Genomic DNA, 23,761 nt, shown 5'->3' with positions numbered 1-23,761 from the left:
CATTAAAATACAAACCAGAACATGAAAACTTAACCAGAATATATACGTGTGTGTGTGTGTGTGTATATATATTTATTTATTTTCACAGCATCACGTTTTTGAGATGTTCAAGGGAAAGTATTGCTAAATTCGATTCCTTGATAGCAGGGCTGTATGATTCACTTTACGTTTCTTTATTCCACAGCAGCACTTAACATGATGGGACACTGGTGAGGCCACAGAGAAATGGTCAGGTGAGGAAATCATTTTATTCATTTCAAACACAGCAAACTGGAAGCTAGTCAAAATATTGACTCAAAATATAACCTATAAATATGCTGACAAAATTAAGAAATTCTATTGAGTAACTCGCTCTTATAATACATGACCTCGGAACTGAATGCATTTTAGCAATGGTTGGCTTGCTTACAATACATGAAATGTTGGTGTAACTCATGGTTGAGAACATTTTGCTTGAGGTTGTTCTTCCAAGTCAAAACAGAAACAAAGGAAACAGATTTCATCTATTGTTTCTAAATAACACTGCATTTTTTACTCGCATGGGAATAAAGAACCTTAGCTCCCATATGAACCAACCATTACATAATGAGAAAAATAATTTCCTCCTCAGAGTAAGATAAATGGTGCTATTCTCAATGTACAGAACTGTTAGAAAAACTTCCATTTAAGTCTTCATTTTAAATGTTAATATTTACAGACTACAACATACAAGTCAATTTGTCAAAACTTCCTTTACATTTTCCTTATTAGCATTGCACAACATTGCCTATATGCAGCCAAGTTTATTTCTTAAGATATATGAAACATGTTTGAGTCAGCTAACTGATGCATTATTGTCATTTGGGAAGACAGGCGGAAATACAACCTGAAACAACATAGCATATTTACAGCCTTTTTTGTTTGTTAAAAAAAAAAAAAAAAAAAAAAAAAAAGTGTCTGAGCATATAGTTTTCAAAACCAGTATTGCAGAACACTTTCAAATGCCAAATCAAAATCTATTCTATACAGGATGACAAATTCATTAAGAACTACTCCATGAATTTCCTACTATTTATCTGCATTTAATCATTTATGATAATGGTGCAATTGGTACAACACATACTATGCTTTCATACCAACACGCAACCAACTCTGTATGAAACCAAAATAAGTTCAGATGCAGCACAGTGTGACAGTTCAATGCATTTTTTCAATTGAAATGTATTTGAGGATGATGAGCAGAATGCACCATTCTGATCCTTAATGCAATTCCCGATGCTCTACAATATTATCAAATCATTAACTTTTATTAAAACACAATCTTTGTAATGATCTGATAATACTTGCTTAAAATACAACTCAAATCTCTCTTTTTAGTACAAAAGTATATGTACCGCTCAAAGGTATTTCTACATTGCCCCTCATCCTATGATTTTGTCAAATGTTGCTCTTCAATTTATGTAAAAGATAAGGGATTGCAGCACGGTCTTGATCGGTTGTGTCTTGCACCAATATTTATTGTTAGATGGGTCAAAATACACTGACGTATAGTTTGTGGGGGAAGATCTTGGCACCAGCAAATCTGATAAAACTTAATGACTTCATATAGGATGTATGGAAAAATCTCAGTAAGAGTCCTCATATGACTAAGTAATAAATGTAAAAGGAAGAGAGGAAAAGAGACATGAAACCTGCCGAGAGTGCCACAAAACCAGTTCTGGCTAAACAACACTCTCGCGGTTGGTGGAAACAAGAACCGCTCTGCGGCAAATAGGGCAGGTTGAGTTCTCTGAAAGCCAGCGGTCGATACAGTGCACATGGTACTCGTGAGAGCAGGGCAGCTTTCGCAATTTGTTGCCTTCAGCATACTCTGTAATGCAGACACTGCAGGTTTTAAGTGCATCGCTTTCACCAAAGTTTCGCATTGATAGGTTGTCAATCTGCTCTTTGGTGAGACCTCTGGGCTGGTCATCATCTTCCTCGTTGAGCAAGAAGAAGTGCGCAAGTCGCAGAAAGGGCAGAGATCCAGTTTCATCCAGGCTGATGGGAGCCCGTTGTCTGCCTCGGTTCTCCCGAGGACCAGCAGCACCGGGAAGTCCACCTTCCACTTCCCTTTCCTCTGTCCGTGCCTCTAAACCACCCTGGTTCGAGACTCCATGCCCAGGGAGATGGGAATCCGCTTCACTTGCAGCAGTTTCAGTAGAAGCATCAGGGTTACCCAGTGCATCAGTAAGGTCTGCTGGTGGGCTGTCTTCACGGTTCGAGTCTGGATAGTCCGAGTCCATAAAGTAGCTAAGTTCACCGAAGCCAGTCATGATTTGACGAATCATAGACTGCAGAGCCAAAGAAGTGGCTTCACCAAGTCCAGCATCTGAGATCCTCCGAATGGGAATGCGGATAGTGCTGACGTATGTTCTCACTCCAGCCCGCTCAGAACGGGAGAAAGTCCGACGGAAACCCCCACGCTCGGTCTCATATAATAAAGTGTTATTGGAGGTCTGAGAACGAGACCTTGTACGGTTAGCAATGCTGTCTCTCTGGCGGTACTCTCCGGGACGCACCCTACGTACCTGCAAATCCAGCATTATGGTTGGAGGACGACGACCTGAGGCTCCTGCTTCCCCAGCATTTGTCTCTCTTTCCTGTGGTGTTCCAGGCAACTCAGGTGCTGCTCCCAATTCTTGAGTTTCCATATCCACGGTGCTCTGCCTAGACAAAAACAATTGCCGAGTCCTTGAGCTTCCCTCTACCTGGGGCTCAGGCAGGATCTCAGGATGGCGAGAAGGTATGCCATGCTGAGTAGGCGGAAGCCCATCCAATCTTTCAAGGTTGAGCGGTGAACGTCCTCTTGCAGTACGAGCCCTTGTCCGTCGCTGCTCTGGGCTTCTACTGCGAGCCCTTATTTGACCCCTACGTGGTTGCTCCACTGTAGGCAAGGTTGGGGGAGCCAAGGTTGGGGGAGCCAAGGTTGGAGGAGCCAAAGTTGGAGGAGCCAAAGTTGGAAGAGCCAAGGTTGGAAGAGCCACGGTTGGGGGAGCTAAGGTTGGGGGAGCTAAAGTTGGGGGAGCCAAGGTTGGGGGAGCTAAAGTTGGGGGAGCCAAGGTTGGGGGAGCTAAAGTTGGGGGAGCCAAGGTTGGGGGAGCTAAAGTTGGGGGAGCCAAGGTTGGGAGAACTAAAGTTGGAGGAGCCAAGGTTGGGGGAGCCATGGTTGGAGGAGGCAAGGTTGGGGGAGCTAAGGTAGGGGGAACTATGGTTGGGGGAACTATGGTTGGGGGAACTATGGTTGGAGGAACTATGGTTGGAGGAACTATGGTTGGGGGAACTATAGTTGGGGGAACTATGGATGGGGGAACTATGGATGGGGGAACTATGGTTGGGGGAACTATGGTTGGGGGAACTATGGTTGGAGGAACTATGGTTGGGGGAGCTAAGGTTGGGGGAGCTACGGTTGGTGGATCTGGTGCATTAACTTCCCCGTTTAGAGACAGGGTACTAGGAACTGCCAGCTCTGGCTCTACTATAACAGCCAGCTCGTCTACCACTGGTTCCTCAACCACCTCTGCAGTCTCCATAAGACTCTCCGGCTCAGACACAGGGCCATCTGCTCTTTCCTGGCCCCCTTCCAGCCTTTCTGTCTGCGTTTGCTGTTCAGCTATGTTGCGGTTGACATTGATCTCCAAGCTGAAACGGAAATCACCACTGTTGGGATTGGTTTGGCTCACAGCCCGCCATGACTGGTTACCCCGGTAACCGCTCCTTGTTGTATTCCCTGTCTGTCGTACTGTGTTGAGCCAGTCAAGAAGGGTCTCACCGCTGGGGTTTTCTTCAGTGCCCTCCACCTCTGTTGCTGAGAATAACAAGAAATTATTAAAACAGGGCAGAAACACAAGTAAACTCACCTGGATGGATATGGATTTTATATACTAACAGGTCAATTTAGTTGACTTACCACCAGGCCCCTCCCTTCTTTCCTCAGTGGTGCCATTGCTGGGCGACTCAGGGCCATCCTTGACCTGCCGAAGGCGGCTCAACAGTTCATCTGCTGTAATTTCACCTAACCAAGAAACATATTAGTTAGAATTATGACACCAGAGAAAAAGTGGGTATTTTGCAGGGATGTGTAACCTAGGAAAAGTCAATCAGACCAATGAAAGGTATTGATTACTGTTGTCCACTCCATTCCATACAATTTCATACATGCAAATTTTCAATGTTTTTCCATTAAGACCTCTTAAAGACAAACAACTTTCAGAGGCTATGAACATTTAAAACAGTCTTGTTCTTTGGAGAAAAAGGTTAAAAACACTGACAACCCTTCTTGCACTGAGAGGAAATTCCAAATGGTCATTCAATAAAAGGCTCTCTAGAAATCTCCTCCCTCTAACACCTGCCTCTGACTAGTAACAGCATGTGGCAAATCATAGTTCACTGGTGTGACTTGAAGTCTATAACAAAGTCCCAACCAAACTTCTGTTTCAATGGGAAATAGAAAAGTGTACTAAGCTCGTCACCAATGGTGGTTAATGGGGTTAAATGTGAATGAACAGTATGTTTTAAAGAATCAACACTCAAATTATTTTATTATTAAATACATGGCTTGCACAAAACAATTGGGATACACTTAAAAATACACAGTATTCTTATACATAAAAGAAATGTAGCAAAACACTGCATATCCAACTTAGATGCTGTTAGTTGTTAAGACTATGAATGTCTATGTTAACACACAATGAACCAGGTTGGAAATAACCGATAAATAAAACAACATGATAAAATGTTTACTATAGTATGTAAATATCAAGTTTAGGTGATGTAATTAAGCTTGAACAAAATCATAAAGTCATGAAAAGAGCATCAATGGAGAGAATGCAAAAGTACTGAGGAAGGAGTATTACGTTACATACCATACAGCTAAACCATCAATGGGTTTTCCTGCATTGAAAATACTTTGGTGACCACCAAAATTCTTTATCCTGACATTCTGCAGTACCAGCACCCACTACGCTGATAGCCAGCTGTTTTAAAACGCTTCCGTGAGAGTTTGTGTAAGCGCTCTGTGAAAAGCATCAAACGTTTCTATTTACATGTTTTTGCAGCATTGAGCTTTGTAGCCAATCACAGACATATCTGTTGAGCGTGATTATTAACAATTTAGAATGATAAAGAAATATTCATGACTGAAAAAATAAAGAGCGGGACGTGCATGATGTTAAAAAGATGCGGTGCTGGCAATGACCAACACACCTGAAGAGATGCCTCTCTCAGACAGCATGCAATGCCAAATTCAGTGTTCTTTTGTGGCTTTTTGCACTTGAATGGTCAAATGCACACAATTCTCAAAATGAAACCAGTAAACACCAGATGTGTTGTCAGTATATCAGACCTCTGCATTTGGTCTTAAAGTGACAGCAACCTCATAAACCTGCTGCTGTGTGAATGCTATTAAACTGCAAAAGGCAAAAAGAAAAATCACTCACTGCTCTTCTTGACAATATATTTTGTATCTTTAATAAGAATCAGTTTAATTCATACAGTGAAGACGTTTATTAAAATGTTTTTGTCTTTTATCGATTACATTTGTCCTACTGTTTGTAATTTACTTTTTTTTTAAACTTTATTTTTCTTTATCCTTTTAAAAAAAAAAAAATAAAAAAAAACAGCAACAACAACATACAATCACATCTAAACAAGACAGAACAATCGTTTGGTCACATTGCTGAAAGTATATGTCAGATGATACATTGGTCAATAAACATGTCATGAAGTCGTAAACACAATCCATTTTTCCAAATACTTATCCATCTGTAGGTTTAAAGCAAAAGTCATCCCCTCCATATTTTGGACACTGGTCATAATGTCAAGCCATTCAGCCTTTGTTGGGGGTTCAAATTGTAGCCACTTTTGTGTTACAGCTTTCTTGCTGGCTGCTAATAATATCTTTAAAAGGTAATTGTCTTTCATCATCAAATGAGCAGCTAAGTTTCCCAGGTAAATTGTAGAAAATGAGCAGTCAATTCCATCACCAAAAATAAAATCTATTACTTGTATTACCTCCTGCCAATATGACTGAATGGCTGGGCAGCTCCAGAATACATGAAAATGGTCTGCCAGCTGTTCCCCACATTTCCTCCAACATAGACCATTTCCCTTCTCACAAGTCTGAATAGATTTTAACTTGGGGGTAACAAAGTATCTAATAATTCTTTGTATCATATCTCTTTATTAAAATAAGTCCTAGTTTTTAAGTACCTAAAAAAAATCAAGTTTTCCCAGACCATATTTATCAGAAATCTCCTGAAAGCTATCTCATTCTCCCTTTGATGAAATTGAACTACAAGAGGTGATGCCAAGCCTATACCAGAGCTGAAACCTCCCATCAGCCCTTGCTGGTTTAAAGTCGGAGTCGAAAGCAACCCATCTTAATAGTCTAGACCGTCTTTCAAGTAACAGTGATTTGCATTCTTTAACACACTGGCTGCGTGGCGTGAGCGTGGCGTTTCTGATGTGCGTCAGCTGCGTGGCTTGAGCGTGGCGTTTTCTGTCTTTGCACACCAGAAACGTGTCTGACGCGGCGTTGCTGCTGCTAGGTGACATATGATAGGCCTCATTGGTGATATATTCGACATATGGGGAGAGAGTTGTGGAAGGCCTATACTTCATGTTAAACATAAATATATAGCAGCAAAGACAACGTCGGCAGTGTTGTCGGCAAGATAGGCTACAGAATATAAGGCTAAGAGTGATTCTATTCAGTTAAGATGGGTATTTAAACTCCACCAGAAGTGAAGAATCAGCATTAGATACATTCAATAGGGAAAAAATAATGAATAAAGAATAACAGACTTGTGGGGATGTTAAGATCAACTTAAAAGACCACAGGTAACTTAACCTAGTCTTTACTCGCCACACATTGAGGACATTAAACATTGTCCCTTGGTGCAAATGTCATTAAAGCATTAATGTCCATAACCAGACATCTGCCTCGTTTGTTCGATATTTTTTACTCTTATAATGCAAAGTCACTTAATGGTCTTTTGTCTCCCGATTCCATTACCTCTAGATCTATCTTGGCCGTTGAAAACTCCGTAGCCAGACGGCCTTCCGTGCTTTTTCCGCAACCTCAGCAGTTTTCTCCCACTCAATTGGGAATCCCCTCTTCTTCAGGTCCTCTGCTGCTTCCGCTGCGTTTCCATAAGTAATCGGCCCACTGTCAAAAAAGACTCGCAGTTTCGCTGGCGGCAGTGTTTGAAACCATATTGCTTTTTCTCAGAGAACCCTCCTGATCTGCGTTTACACTTTCCTTTTTGCTAGCGTTTCTGCAGGAAAGTCATGATCGAAGTAGATCCTCGTGTCGCTGTGGTAGATCTCCTTTTTCTTCCATGCAGAATGCAGAACCATCTCTTTAATTTTAAACTGCTGGAAGTACACAATCACCGATCTGGCTAGCGCCTCTCTGGGCGGTTTACGCTCTGTGGCATCGTTGTATTCCAAGGTCAACATCAGCAAGGGGTTCCAGCTCTTTTCTAATAAAGTTCTCAGTGAATTGGAAGATATTGTTTCCCTCAGTTCCCTCCGGGATCCTGTAAATGTGAACGTTGTTACGCCTTGAGTGTGCTTCCAAGTCCGTTAGCTTTAACTGCAAACTTTCCTGAGCTTGTAGTGACTGGCTCAGTGCCTCTCTAAAGTCCACGGACCACTCTTCAGCATCGGCTATCTGAGCCTCAGCCTCACTCACTCTGTCAGTAGTAGTTTTTAGATTGGTTGCGACCTCGTTAAAATTCTGGTAAATTTCCTCTCGAATGTCTGCTAGCTCCTTTTTCAAAGCGTCTCTGATTCTGTCTCGAAAGTTACTCAGTTCAGTCTTCATCTCCGTGGACATCATCTTTATATCTGTGCGGATGGGGGCGATGTTAACTTCCATATCCAACAATGTTAATTTAGCATTTTGTCCATGCGCGCCATTACTCTCTCCTTGTTCATCGGCCATGACGCCCTCAGTCGTTATTTTCTCACTCTTCTCCACTTTCCCAGACTTTCTCTTCTCCGCTTTCCCTTGCCTTTCCTGTATTTTTCCCCTTCCATCATTGATCATTCAAAAATTAAAACTTAATTATATTCAAATTGGGGAATAAACTCCGACCGAACGGGAGTGCGGGATTATGCGGCCATATACTTCGACTTACCATCGGAAGCCCCCATCTTTGTTCTTTTTAATAACAAAAATAAATGAACAAAACTATTTTGTGATGTATTATCATTAATATGAAATAAAAATTCTCATATTGTGAAATAAGATCATACCGTCATATCGCCAACCGTTAGTGACATTAATGATTATATGCAGCGTAACCACATTACATATGACTTTCATAACTGAATCCGGATAATGGAGACATCGCATTTACATTTTATTTAAATGCAGTCAGACCCAGGCCACATCCAAATGTGGTTTCAGAGATCCAATCACAATCCGTTCACGATGCCTTTTGGGTGCATTTACCCCTGGCATTTAATGTGATCAAGTAAGATCTGATCAAGTAAGATCTGATCGTGATCCAATCACAGAATGCACATTAATGCCAGGTGAAAAGGGAGGAAAATGCGTAACAGTTTATAAGAAAATCGTTTCAAATGGCATGGTACATGTATTTTTGTGATCCACTACCTCTAAGATACTTTTCAATAGTATAATGTCTTCTAAGGAAGTTGGATATGCAGAATTTTGCATCAAACGTGAGTTTATAAACTAAATTAATCTAGTCTTTATGCAGTAGCTGTCCAGAAAGACTCTAAAAACCACCAGACTTACCAGGACAAGAAATGTCCATTCAATGTCATCTTCTGGCAGGGCGCACGGCTAAAGGATGCTCCAAAATAACATTCCTTTCAACTGTTCTGGGACATAAAAGGATTGGGTGGATTCATAAGTTTGTTTACTTGTTTATGAGCACATAAACAACAGGCAAACCATTAAAGTAAAACGCAAAGCTAAATGGGAATATGTCTTCTAACCAAAAGACCTAAGAAGGGAATCGAAAGATCTGTGAAAGACCGTTATATCGACAATTTCAGGATCAAAACAGCGAGACAGCTGAGTGTGTTCTGGTACTTAAAAAGTGCATAGATGTACACTATATGGACAAAAGTATTAGGACACATCTCTTAATAACTGAATTCAGGTGTTTCAATCAGACCCATTGCAAAATGTAGTCTGCATTTACAAACATTTGTGAAAAAATGGTTCGTTCTGAGGAGCTCAGTGAAGTCAAGGATGCCTCCTTTGCAATAAGTCTATGTGTCACATTCCATCCCGGCTTGATACTAGACGGTCAACTGTAAGAGGTATCATTGTAAAGTGGAAGCGTTTAGGAACAGCAGCAACCATGTAAAGTCACAGAGCGGGGTCACCGATTGCTGAGGAGCATGGTTCGTAAAAGTTCATAGGTCGCCAACACTCTGCTGATGCCACAGCTGAAGACTTTCAAACTTCCACTGGCATTAATATCAGCACAAAATCTGTGCGCCGGGAGCTTCATGGATTGGGTTTCCATGACTGAGCAGCACCATGCAAGCCTCACGTTTGCCCATATAGTGTAGCTCTCAAATTTATTGGGGCTTGAGTTCAGTTCCAAACATTCAAATGCACAGCCGCGGGAACATATTTTATCAGGGGGGTGCTGGGGGCGGGGCTTGATATGGCGGGGCGGTGCTGTGGTAGAGTGTTTTAAAGAAAATCCTAATATTAAACAGCCCAAATGAGGACAGAGTTATGTGAGAACGCTCAGAACTCATGATACATTTTAAAAACAGCACAAAAATCTGCATCTTACGATCTTGCCTTATTAGACTCGCTCAGGAGTTAGTGCCAATTCACACAGAAAGAAAAATCGTTCAAAGCAAAAACGCAAGACGCGGGCAGTGGAACGGAAACAACGCAAGGTCTCGATGTGCGTTTTAGTTTAACTTATTTCAACTTGAGCGCTGCGTTTTTAGAACGCCGTGTCATGCGCGAGACGCGAGCACAACAGTTAACACGGCTAGTGCGCTTACAGAAAAACAATGGACAAGTACCAGAGAGAAAAACACGTTATGTGTGAACACCCCTAATGCCGATGAATGCCTTTAATCAAGACATCTTTATTTAGTTCACCATCGATGTCTGAGAGAACATGCATCAAATGAGTGTCAAATGAGTTATGAGATGCTGGCAACCAGCGTAGTCCCATCACTCACTTCATGTGAGATCGGCTTTTGAAATAGCCTATATTAATTCCTTAAAGTACATATTCGACTAGGGGTGTAACAATATATCGTGTCACAATATATAGCAATACAAAAATGCAACAATATGTATCGTGGAATAGTGACAAAATGTATTGTGTATAGTAATGTATTGTGTATAGTTCACCCAAAAAAAATATACTGTGTGAGAACTGAGGAGTTTTCAGATTTTAGTGTCAGTACTACATTAAACTACTATATATAATGTTGAATATAATGAATATTGTTATTCTGGTGTCTCTATTGTCCTGTGCATTGGGTTTCCAGAACCAAGTCCAAGCCTGTTCATATACACACATAACGTAATACCAAATTTAACATTTTAATAAACAGTTAAAACTTTTATCATATGTCTTGGAGTATCACAATAATATGGTATCGTGAATTCAGTTTCGTGATATGTATCGAATCGTGACATGAGGGTATCGTTACACCCCTATATTCAACAATATAAAAACCAAATAATCTTAAGAGTAATTTTATAAAAGGTGGTCCTAAAAATTTAAAACATGTTGAAAAACAAAACGTTATTTAAAGTCGTGTCATCTTAAATTCAAATGTAGTGACAGTAGATTCTAATAGCTGTCATCAGGGGGTGCATCACCCTCAGCACTCCTCGTTCCCGCGGCCATGTTCAAATGTGTTATGCTGCGTTCAGTGATGCATTGAAATTTCAGCAAACAAACAATAAATGTTGTTTTGACGCTCTTTAATGTGGTGACAGATTAAATTTGGAGCGTGGAGCGAACATAAACCAATCTACTAGTTCTAGTAGGGCTGCACGATTAACCGAAATAAAATAGAAATCGCAAATTAGATTAAATTCAGATCATCACATAGATAAGAATCCTGTGGTTTTTAATTAAATATATGCACAGCATGTTTTATGTTAAAGCATTGGAGTGGCTCGATCGCAGAAAAATCCTGATCCATCTCTGCAAAAGCTGAGAGATTGACATGCATTTAATTGGGAGAAAAAAAAGCCAAACATTGGTACAAACTTGAAATGACAATTTACAAGCCTGTTGTCCAACAAAAGAGAACATTTAAATGGCACGTTTTTACTCCACTCACTTTATAAACTTCAGTCGAGCATTTGAAATAACTACAGGGATAGTTCACCCATAAATTAAAATTCTGTCATTATTTACTCATACTCAAGTTGTTCCAAACCTATATGAGGGTTTTTTCACCTGCTGAACTTAAAAGATGATATTTTGAAGAATGTCGGTAGTCACCATTTCTTCTTGCCCAAACAGGCCCCATTAACTTCCATTGTTTGTTTTTTTTCTGCATACTATGAAAGTCAATAGGGCACATCAACTGTTTGGTTGCCCATATTCTTAAAAATACCTTCTTTTGTGTTCGGCAGAAGAAAGAAATACAGGTTTACAGGTACAGGTTTAGAACAACTTGAGGGTGAATTTTTTGGGTGAACTATCCCTTTAACACACATCACACTACAGGAAAATCTGATAAAATAATCTGTAGAACCATTAAAATAATTAAGGATTTGATTTAGGATTGTTGGAAGGGCAGAACTGGGCCCAAAACCAGCCAGATTATCTTGTAGTTTGTTAATAACAACCTATTTTTGGGTAAAAATAGGAAAAATAATACTTCTCTCTAAGGAAATTTAGGTATGTTTTTCCATGTTTTCATACAGTGTATAGAAATGTACAGGAATTTGTTTTTGTTTTTTTTAGATGCATAAGATTTTTTAGGCAAAAAATTAGGCAATTGTCAGATTTGTTTTATCAATTTAATATTTTATAATAAAAATGCAAACCTTTATAATTATTTAATATTTTTATCTTTTTTGTAAAATATAAATGATAATAATAATAATAATAATAATATTGTATTCATTCTTAAATACTCTTAGTATTATATAGTGAAATTATTACAATAGTAATATTTCTTATTTTGTTTAACATAATATAATATTTTTTAAATAATAATAATGATCATAATTATTATTAGTCATATAAAAACAACTTTTGGGGTAAATTGTGCAGCCCTAAAAACAAGCACAACAAACAATGTTCATCATTATTTTTAAATTGCATTTTAAATTGCAATCTTGACCAGAATAAATAAATAAATAAAGCGCAATTAAGATTTTACTAAATCATGCAGCCCTAAGTTACAGTATAGCAAGAAATATACATTAAACATCTGCAGATATGCTGAAACAAACAGCACAATTTACTGGAATGTCTCATATCTCATGTAAATGTGAATGGTCATGAATCACATGTCAAATATCATTGGTTCTCATCACTGGCATCAAACGTGGTGTGATGCATTTTGAGACACCAGGTTTGAATATGTTTACATGTGAGTAAGATGAGAGTGACAAAGTAATGGGAGATTTTCTGTGTATAATGACTATAATATAAGGTACTTTGGTCTGTTCCTCAGCTAGCAATCGACTTCTAACAGCACACAGTACGGACTAGGGCTGGGCAATTCGTTGAACGATATCAAATTTTGTTTGCTGATGATATAAAATTATGGAATATCATGTATATTTGCTTATAAAGTCAGCAAGACAATTTCACTTCCCTTGTTCTTCTCATGCGTGTCGGCTGATAGGCGCTGCTTAGAGACGCTCCCTTGCATATTTGTGTAAAGTGTTTTGTGAAGAGCATCAAAGGTTTATATTTACAATGCGTTTTGCATTAAAGCCAATCACAAATATGTCTGTTAAGCACCACAAAATGGTCAATCAGAGGTGTTTAAGTTAGACAAAATACACTCAAATGTATTGCCGCTCAAAACGTTGGAGATCGTTCAGCATGCCTCGCTGACTGTTCTACACATTCACAAATCCTTTCATTATAACCAACAAAGTGTAAACACAATGTAAATAAGAGATTCAATGTGCAGTATAGACAACTTTGATTATAACAAGGTTTTACTCAAGAGTGCAGAGCTGCTAAAGTGTTTGAGGGCTTCAGTGATTATAAAGGGAAAACTCGCTTTTTGTTAATAACCAATTAAAAATTTCAATTAAAAGAAGTTAATTCTTATGCTACTAGCGACAAACTGCAAAGTTTCTGGATTGACAACCATATTTAAATGTGAGATTGAATCTGAAAATGCAATAATTGACAGTGATATAACACTGATAACGTATGTCACGACAGATGCATGTGCATTAAGTCTTGGTGTGTAAATTAATAGACCTGCCACTTGTTCTATTTAATGTGTTTCTTTGTTCGTCAAAAAAAAAAAAAAACTTTTTGTAGGAAGATTACGCTTATTGCTAACTTTTTTTTAAATAGTGCTGATTATGCAGTAAACATTTTGTATGTCCTTTGTAACAACAGCTGTTCTATTCAGATTTCTATTTTTTTCGAGAGCAAATGCAAAAACATTGATATATACATCAAATTTCATCTTCAAAAATATTGGGTAGCACTTTATTTTACACTCCTGTTCAGTGTTGCCCATGTGCATATTAGGGCTGCACAATTAATCGCACTGAAACCACACGCGATTTGGCAAAGGCTCGGTTATTTTATGCTCAGCTTGTCGGTGAAGTACGGCTGAACTACGTCATTCCAGGAAATCCCTATCGCTAGAGCTGAATAAACAGAAGATTGAAACGCTTTGATTAAACATGACTTATAAACACACGACTGCCTTATTCTGTGTAAGAAGCACATCATCTCACAGAAGAATGAGCTCAGCTCTCGTTATGAAGTGAGTTATGCATGTTATTAAATGTTGTCTCTTGTTGGAGGTTATTAAATGCTTCTCAAAGATGTTTGATGCATGTTGCTTTTTCAAATGCACGTTATAAGTGACTCACAGCGCTTTAAGACGGAGCAGCGTTTACAGAGCCGTACATCAATGACAAGCTGCGCATAATCGCGATGAGCCAACTCGATTTAAGTGCGATTACATGTAAATTGCGATTAATCGTGTAGTCCTAGTGCATACTATGTACTTATTGTAGTAATTTCAATAACTGGGTAATTACTAGGTACTAACCCTGAACCTAACCTTAACCCATGTAGTTACCTTCTATTACCAGTACTTTCTCAGGTAAGTACACTGTACATGTACTGTAAAATAAAGTGCAACCAAATATGAAATAGATAGAAATTACAATAGCTGCATCACCCAGCCCTAGTATGGGCTACTTTGTTTCTTTTTTTGTCATTTTGAAGGGGTCACCAGTCTCGTATATAGCAGGGTAAAGACCAGCACTGAAATTATGTAAAATGTCTCCTTTGATCTTTCACAACACCAAAAAAAAAAAAAAAACATTAGTGAAATAATTATCATTTTTATTGATCAAACCTTGATTTGAGAATTAATTGTTTTGTCCGACCATGTTGAATGTTAGTAAAAGAAGTGTAAATGACCTCAGAGGCTCTATAATTAATCTATGAAGTTCTACCGTATACTAACTACAACTGAATTCTGCAAGTCTCGTGAGAGAGATAAATATAAAACTGGATGCAGGGAAACCACATCGTTACTCAATAAAATGAAATGTGTGGCTAAGGCAAAGAGGATGCAATTCATACTTCAGTAACACTTAAATATTGAGAGGAAAGGAACCAATAAAGGTCAGTGGCAACTACTCTAACATCTCATGTAGTCTGTATATTTGCTCTAATAAGCCAGCTTACCTTATATTTGCTCTAATAAGCCAGCTTACCTTATATTTGCTCCTATAAGCCACTGACTGAAAGACAACAGGAACTACCATTTCTGCTGCACTCAATTAATATGACCCTTTATGTGGTTTAGGTGTTAAGACCACATCAAGAATATTGAAAGCTTAAATTCCGTTCAATTTAAAATTCTAAATAAATCATTTCGAAATAAATAATAAACATTCAGTGTCAAATCAACCAAATTTAGTACACTTGCCCGGCTGAAATGTTTGATTTTGTTCATATAAATAGTGATGAAAGCCAAGATATCAAATGCAATGGATAAATATATTTATTGATGATGAAATGGCAATATAATTATTTTATTGTTCACCTATTAGTTAAATCTGATGACTATATGCATATAAAACTTTCAATTAACTTTCATTTTGTAAGTTTGCTGTATATATATATTTTTTAGATATTAATACTTAATCAAAACAACCCAACTGCAGTTTGGTTGATATTACTTGAAATTACAATAAAAAACATGATTCATGAAAATTAATAAAAACGAGGTTATCCGTTTTTGCAAATGAGCCCTTTAAAATGAACTTTTCTTTCGGTGTCTTCATTTTTAAGGCTCTATATGGTTTGATCGCAGAGATAATGGGATCCCAATGTAGCTCCATAAGTAAACTGTTAAATTGTACACATTTTCAGTGCTCAATTTGTGGTTGACCAATATTATTATTTTTTCAACATTATTTGTTGTTGCGACATTCCTCTTTAAAAGAAAAAAGAATCAGCTTTATACAAAGTCACCCACATTTGGTTTTTGATATAAAATATTGAATGTAAAAAATTGGATGACTAGTAATTTCCTACTTCTAAATTCTGAAAAAACAGAGATTCTAATTATTGGACAAAAAACTTCCTCACGTAATAACCTAGAATACTGTCTAACACTTGATGGCTGCTCTGCTAAGTCTTCATTGTCGGTTAGGAACCTGGGTGTGCTCTTTGATACCAATCTTTCATTTGAAAGTCACGTGTCTAGTATCTGTAAAACCGCATTTTTCCATCTTAAAAATATATCTAAATTACGTCATATGCCCTCATTGACAAATGTGGAACAATTAGTTCATGCGTTCATGACCTCAAGGCTAGATTATTGTAATGCTCTACTGGGTGGTTGCCCTGCACGCTTAATAAACAAACTACAGCTGGTCCAAAACGCAGCAGCTCGAGTTCTTACCAGAACCAGGAAGTATGACCATATTAGCCCGGTTCTGTCAACACTGCACTGGCTCCCTATTAAACATTGCATCAATTTTAAAATATTGCTGATGACTTACAAAGCACTAAATGGTTTAGCTCCGCAGTACTTGAGCGAGCTCTTAACGCATTATAGTCCTTCACGTCTATTGCGATCTCAAAACTCCGGCCAGTTGATAATACCTAGAATATCAAAATCGACTGCTGGCGGTAGATCCTTTTCCTATTTAGCACCAAAACTCTGGAACAGTCTTCCTAACATTGTCCGGGAAGCAGACACACTCTGTCAGTTCAAAGCTAGACTAAAGACACATCTCTTTGACCTAGCATTCACATAACACATTATAGACTAATTCAATGTTAGGCTGCAAAGTTTAGGTCAGCCGGATTTTAGTGTCTTTGTTTATCCCGAGGTTTTCCCGCAGCCTGCCGGATCCAGATCTGATGAAGGACCTTCGCCTGGACCCGATGACAACGCAGTGCTGAAGTGCCAACTAGTCTCTCCCTATGGAGGATCCCTTTACCACTCTACAGATAAAGCGTTGTCGGGAAAATTCGTTTCACGTACCTACCCCGAAGTGACAAAATAAAATTCTGTATCAAAAATTATAAGGAAAGACAAGTACTTTGTTTAGGCTTGGTCTGTAGGGAATTCCAAACTTGCACACATATATTCAAACGCACATAACTATAGAACCAATTCTTAATGCGCATGTGAACGCCATCAGCGTTTCTCACAGGTTTGTGTTTAAAGTCTGTGTAGAGAGAATGGTGTCGTCTTAGCGGCCCCTAATTTAATAACAAATGATTGTTGCGACAGAAGCGAATCAATCAAAACTAACTTTAGCTGGAAAATAACTTTATTTATAACTAAATAAACTTTATAACTTTATAAAGCCAAAACAATCTCTGTTACCTCAAATTATACGTTTGTCTCTGTAAAGCTGCTTTGAAACAATCTACATTGTTAAAAGCGCTATATAAATGAAGATGACTTGACTTGACTTTGACCACTGAAAATGTGTACAATTTAACAGTTTACTCATGGAGCCATATTGAGATCCCAGTATCTCTGGGATTGAACCATATAAAGCCTTAAAAATGAAGACAACAAAAGAAAAGTTTAAGAGTGGGAATCTAAAACCATACTGATATTTCTATTACTTTGAGTTACAGGCATGCCAACTTTGGAAAAAACATGCATCTCCACATTTATTAATTGTCACCATTGGTATATAATGCAACATTGCTAAAGACAACAATTAATTAACAGACTTACCCATCTATGTGTAAGAACAAAAAAAATGATGCTGTCATCTTTCTAAAGTCACTGTAATTTGGTTTAAAATTACAGGTGAAAATAGCCATTTTGACCCCCTCTACAAAATGGTGGATTACTCAGCAATGACATTTAATATCTGTCTTCAGTAAAAAAAAAACATGAACAAAATTAAACGTTTGAGCCGGGGACCTCTGGTTGAGTTGACAAGGAATGACCCTGCCCTTACGCATGACCAAAATGTCTCAATGAAACCATTAGTTGTTGTTGTTTTGCACAGTAAAAAAAAACAAATGATTTACCAGGTGTGCCAAGCAGATTGTTGTCTCTCATGAGCCTATAGTCTTCCTCACTGAGATTGTTGACAAACTGGTAGAAGGCCTCTTCTCTGTCCAGACGGTCCCGCTGTCTCCGGCGTTGTGTTTCAGACTGATCACTGCTGCCCTGATCTGCATTATCCTGACCCTCCATCACTGCGACCCAGATGTCAGATCCAACTACAACACAGTGGCAATCAGTCAAAACACACACACACACACACACACTGACCCAACAACCATTGAATTCAACCCAACATGAGAAGTATGTGACTATATAATAAATGATTATAGCAATCATCCAGTGCCATGGCATCACTATATGATAGCATCACCATCATATGGCCACACAGTTACTATGCGTGTCTTTTTCATGTTACATGTAGCTAATAAAATGGTTAAAACGTGACCGTGCTCGGTGACTAGAATAATCTTCTAAAAAAACGTGTTATTGTGAGTTAGGCTGTGATCTCTCGAGTGTCTCTGTTCAAATATAAAGAGCTGACTGAAAACAAAATGGCATCAGCGAGCTAAACTGGCTAAAGCTCGGGAATCTCAAGGAAAACAACCTTTAACTTGCGTGTGTCCTCGATGGTACACACAATTATCACAGTGACTGCATTACCAATGGAAGCGAGTCCATTAAGGTGCTATTAGGACTAATATCACTTATATTACAGCAACGGTATATTTCGTAATGTGTGACGACAAACCTCTCGCAACCATGAACTGGGGAAACGGGTGAAGGCTAATGTTAGCTGTAGCATGAGCTCAAGCTGGGCTCAAGTTAGCTTGCGAAGCCTATGGAGAAACAGCTCTCTAGTTCATGCTAAGCTAATGTTAGCACGGCTATGAGATAAAAACAGCCAGCGAGCTCTCCGTCATTTCGACGACCACAATAACTGACTGTTGAAATAAGCACAAACACAGAAGAATACCTTAATGAACTCGTCGAAGCCTTATCTAGTAACAGTTCCCTTATCTGCCTTGTAGATGTTTATACGTGTTATTCTTGACAGCTATTCAGGAGTACATTTTCTCAAGCGTCTCTTCGGCATGAATCTACTTCCGGTGTGCGGAATTGTGCGAAAACGTAATACAACTTAAAAGTCCTTATTTAACGCTGAAATAGAAACTCACGTTATGTCAACACTATGTTGTTGGAAGTAGCGTTTGTGCCATGCCTAAGAGCAACAATAAATCACTGTACAATCACCTCATGTCGCTTATTTCTTATTTTGGCTAAATATGTACCTCCATCCCACTCTCTTTTAGTAGTGAATGTGTCTCAGAGATAATATCAAATTACAGCTCTGGGAAAAAATTAAGAGACCACTGCAAAATTAGCAGTTTCTCTGGAATTATTATTTATATGTAGGCCTATCTGTTTGAGTAAAATGAACATTTTTGATTTAGTCTACAAACTATTGACAACTACTTGAGTTATGCATCCTTCACAAATACATATCTGCCAGATACTAGCCTTACTGAAGAATGAGGGTTACTCTTCCTAAGTTAAAACATTAGAAATGTGTTGTTTAAAAATGAATATAAACTTGTTCTCTTTGCATTATTAGAGGTCTGAAAACATGCCATCTTTTGTTTTTTTGTTTTTGTTTTTTTTTTTGTTATTTTGACCCGTTTCTTTCTGCAAATAAATACTCTAAATTACAATATTTTTAATTGAAATTTGGAAGAAATGTTATCAGTAGTTTGTAGAATAAATTAAAAATGTTAATTTTACTCAAACAGATGACAAATCCAGAGAAACTGCTAATTTTGCAGTGGTCTCTTAATTTTTTTCCAGAGTTGTAAATCCTACCCATAGTTATACTGCTAAAACATTATGGACTATTTCAATATAGTCATTATTACACAAAATAACACTGAAATTAGTTTGTCAATGTCTGTCCAAAATGACAATACAAATGCAGTTTTTTTAAGTTCACATGCTGATTAATTGTCTTTAACATTTTGTTTCTAAACATCAAGAGCTTAACTTTTATTATGAAATTGTAAAAGAGATACCAGAAGAAACAAAAGCATCAACATATTCATCAACCAGGAAAAATATTCTCGGCAGATTTGCTATTTAGGTTCAGTATGAGGTAAAGTGAAATTATTATAATTCATTAGCTATTTTACAGCTAACGTTACAGCTTTTTCCCCCTTATGAGTGCTAACATTCCCCATACACCAAATCAAGTCCCGCCCTAAATTTATACTCAAATATAAGTCACAATAAGGAAGAAAAGACAGTTGCAACTTACGTTTCATGCTGACTTTAATATTCGCAAGGAGTCAACATAAGCAGCACTTTAACACCATTTCAGAAGTAGACCTAAATAATACAAAACTATAGGCTACAGTAAAACAAAACAACTATAGTTTTAAAGTGATAATAAAAAAGTGTTTGTGCTACAATTTTTGTGAGCAATGTATTGGTAAATTCAGAGTAACTGTGATCAAGGAGTAGCCTACAAGGTTTTTTTGTTTTTTTTTTCATGAATTTTATAGTCAGAAAAGAAATAAGAGAAACAGGGAGAAACTATACCCCAAAAATCAATCCCGCTTTTCACTCCCTATTATTTGTATTTAATTTCTCTTCTCCTAAACACAAACATACATTTTCTCACCCTCATGTTTCTCTTTCTTCTGTGGAACATAAAATATGATATTTATACAAAAGTCTTTGGGTCCGATCGACTTTTAAAACATCTTGTGTTCTAGAAGAAGAATGTCATTCAAGTTTTGAATGACATGAGGGTGAGAAAATGATGACAGACATTTTAATTTTTGGTTGGGTATTTAATATTAGCCACCATAATATTACAGTAAGCTTAGATTTTAATGAAAAAGATCTTCATAACAGCCAAAAACATGAATCTCAATAAATAAATGTAGGCTACTTAAAAATGTTGTTCAAGTGGTTCACCCTTTGAAAATCCCATCCGTCCAAGTTGAGGGTAGCATTGTTGTTCGTCAGAATTTTTGTTGGTGTTGTTATTGTTTTGAATTAAAATCATTTTAACGCTTTGTTATTGATTGTCAAGGGTCAAAGTCAGCGCTTCTCTACTGGAGGGTTGTGTGACTCATCTGAACATTGGTTGCATATTTGTTCTGGGTCACAGAAAGCAGGCAAATAAATGCAAATCAAAAATTTCATAACTGTGCATAGAATAACAAAAAATGAGCTTACCCGCTAAAAAGAAGGAGCAGAGAAAACACTTTCCATGTCATTAGTTTGTTGATGTCAAAGTCTGTGTGTCACAAACCGATGGCTCAAAACATTGTGCAGGAAATATGAAGTTAGAGGCAGTATGTCTGGCACAAATACATAATGCCAAAACAAATAGGATTTAAATAGGCAAATGCTTAGATCATTATTGCAGTGATTATTATGTTTCTATCATGTTATATGTTTGGCAACAGTTCTTCTAACCCTAATTGATGGAGTGTTTTTCATTTCTTAAACAACCATGTAGGGAAGACACATTATGGCCATATTCCAGGATGACAATGTCAAGATTCATCAGGCTTAGATTATGAAAGAATGGTTGCGAGAAGCATGAAGAATCAATTTCACGCATGAACTGGCTCCGCAAGAGTCCAGGCTTCAATTCATTGTGCTGGAGGAGGAGACTTTACAGAGTGCTGGACTCTTGCATTGACAATACAATATCTTGACCAAAAATGTATGTACCTCTTGATGGAAATAAATGTTGTGATGTTATTTTCATCAAGAGGTGCATACATTTTTGGTCAGTATCTTCTATATAGCAATGTAGTGGGGTCTAAGTTTTTTATCAGTTTTATTTGGATAAACATGACACAATACAGGGCTCTCAAGTGTCATGCACTGAGTGTGACAGTCACTCATTTCGGTCTTTTGTCATGCACTCCCGCCACACATTGTATTTCTCACGCGGAAAAACTAATTTTAATATATTTAATATGCCGCAGCGCCCAAAAATTCTCTGGCCGCGCCGCTCTCACTATGGAACCGGCAGGAATCAAGCGCGTCTCCCCTGGAGTTCTTAGTCGATTTATCAGCCAATCAAAAAAAAGAAAGGGGCTACACAATAGCCAATCAGAAAATAGCACTATTGTATCTGGGTAAGATTTAACGCAACAACCAATGAAAAAAAAAGCATATCCTGGAATTGTTCACGTGATTCTGCTACAACGTCTTCCGAAAGTTTCGTTCACCCCAAGCGGCAACTTCCCTGTCTCTCTCTTGAAACCAACACGGAAGTGAATTAAACGGCAATTCATCGACTGGCCGCTTGAGGCTGGGTGCAGAAGTGAGTCAAATCTGTATCTCCCCCATGTTAAAATGCCCAACTTTACAGCAGAAAAAAACATGTTTACAGCCTGGTGCAAAAAGTGGCTTTGGTCTATACAGCTAATTTTGCCCTTCATGACAACTGTGAGGGGGGTGAATTTTTTTATAACTCATCCGTTTAAATTATATTAAGCCTTAAATTTCTGCATATTTAAGGGTGTCCACTTTTGAGTGACAGGTGGATTCCCACTGCTGTGATCATTAGTCATCATAAGCCGTTTGTCTGCGGGTTTGCTGTTTTTGACCATAGATGGTCAAGATGTTGTAAAATATAACAAATAACAATTTCCCTGGGTGAGAATTGTATGGAAAAATGTGTCCATTTGTCTCTGTGAGTTGTTTACATCAAAAGTTATGGCACTTTATATCACATTAGATTTTTTTGGGTTTGGTGCAAAGGGTTAAAAATAAAGCATTTTGGACATTATTTCAGCTTGGTACCCAATTTAATCTTAAAATAGACACTTGAATGATAAAGAAATAACAGGTTGGGGAAAAAAAAATCACCCTATGTGCTTGAGAAAACGAAAATATAGTTGATCCTCTACACATATTTGGCCATTTTTTGCTATTTTTGTCCAGAAATAGGGTCAATATGTTGTCAAATGTAAAAAATAACCATTCCATTAAATTCATGGGGTCAGAATTGTATGGGAAAATGTGTTAATTTGTCTCTGTATGTTGTTTACTTAAAATGTTATGCCACTTTTTATTTAATTTTTTGATTTTACGGGTTCCGGTCGGGTGCAGCAAAGGGTTAAAAATGAAGCCTTTGGGACATTATTTCAGCTTGGTACCTGGCAGATTCTGAAAATAAACACTTTAAGGATTAAAAAAAATCAGGTGGCATAAAAAAAGCAGGAGGGTGCGCGTGGACCCCTATTTCCATCTAGACTAATTAGCATCAGTTTTTCATGAGTGTCTGTAACTTAACCAACAGTTTTACAACCTGTTCACTGACAACACTGCTCAGAACAAGTAGTCTAGGCATAGTCATATTTTCGTTATCACACGATGACTGACATATTTTCACATTATAAACATCTCTCTCTCCAAATAGACTTAATAATTTTATTAGCACTAAATAAATTAAAGTGTATTGCAAAGTTGATGTTATAGGTCACTTTTAAAATCATGTCATATTTTATAATTATATCCTGGCCATGGATGCATTAATCATTGCGTCTTTCAAAGATGTCAGGTAAAAAGCAATTAAGCATCCTCTCATTCGCCCTGAGAGGAAAGTCCCCTAAAAAGGGAATGTCACTCTTGCCTGTCTTCAAAACTTGAGAGCCCTGCAATATAATATCTCGACTATGTGAAAAGTTATTTTACTGTTATAAAACTGCTGATAGTGGAACCAGAGAATGTCTAATAAGGCGAGAAGTTTCACTCTCAGTACACTTCCGGCTTCTGAACTGGTTGCAGTTCCACTCTGGTTCCATATGAGGGCGCTCACAGGACGAGTGCAGAATGAATGGAGGTCTATGGCGCTATACCAATAAAAATCCACTTTTCTCAGGATATAATTTTTTGTCTAGTAATTTGAATGTTGTACTCGAAAGGAGATGCAAAGAAATTACACATTGCTGGGTGTTAGATTTTTTAGAGTCACTTATTTGCTTTAAAAAGTCTTTTAAAATGTAAATGACGTCATACACATCGT

The 23,761-nt window shown here is 37.8% G+C and overlaps 1 protein-coding gene across 2 annotated transcripts; it reads right to left on the bottom strand.

Annotated features, from left to right (window-relative positions):
* Positions 1 to 911: 911 nt before the first annotated feature.
* rlim (ring finger protein, LIM domain interacting) lies at positions 912 to 18,826 on the bottom strand. 2 transcript variants are annotated; one of them, XM_079891813.1, is made up of 4 exons: positions 18,689 to 18,826; positions 17,736 to 17,930; positions 3,929 to 4,033; positions 912 to 3,826 (listed from the first exon to the last, which is right to left on the bottom strand). In XM_079891813.1, the coding sequence occupies exons 2-4, from the start codon at positions 17,902 to 17,904 to the stop codon at positions 1,701 to 1,703; spliced, it is 2,400 nt and encodes a 799-aa protein (XP_079747939.1). In that variant the 5' UTR covers positions 17,905 to 17,930; positions 18,689 to 18,826; the 3' UTR covers positions 912 to 1,700. The 2 variants fall into 2 exon arrangements, with proteins under 2 accessions (XP_079747939.1, XP_079747940.1); XM_079891814.1 differs by having other exon boundaries at positions 912 to 3,820.
* Between the last annotated feature and the right edge of the window lie 4,935 nt (positions 18,827 to 23,761).

Source organism: Squalius cephalus (assembly GCF_949319135.1).
Source record: "Squalius cephalus genome assembly, chromosome: 14".
NCBI classification, from domain to species: Eukaryota; Metazoa; Chordata; class Actinopteri; order Cypriniformes; family Leuciscidae; genus Squalius; species Squalius cephalus.
This window is presented reverse-complemented; position numbering and strand designations above follow the sequence as displayed.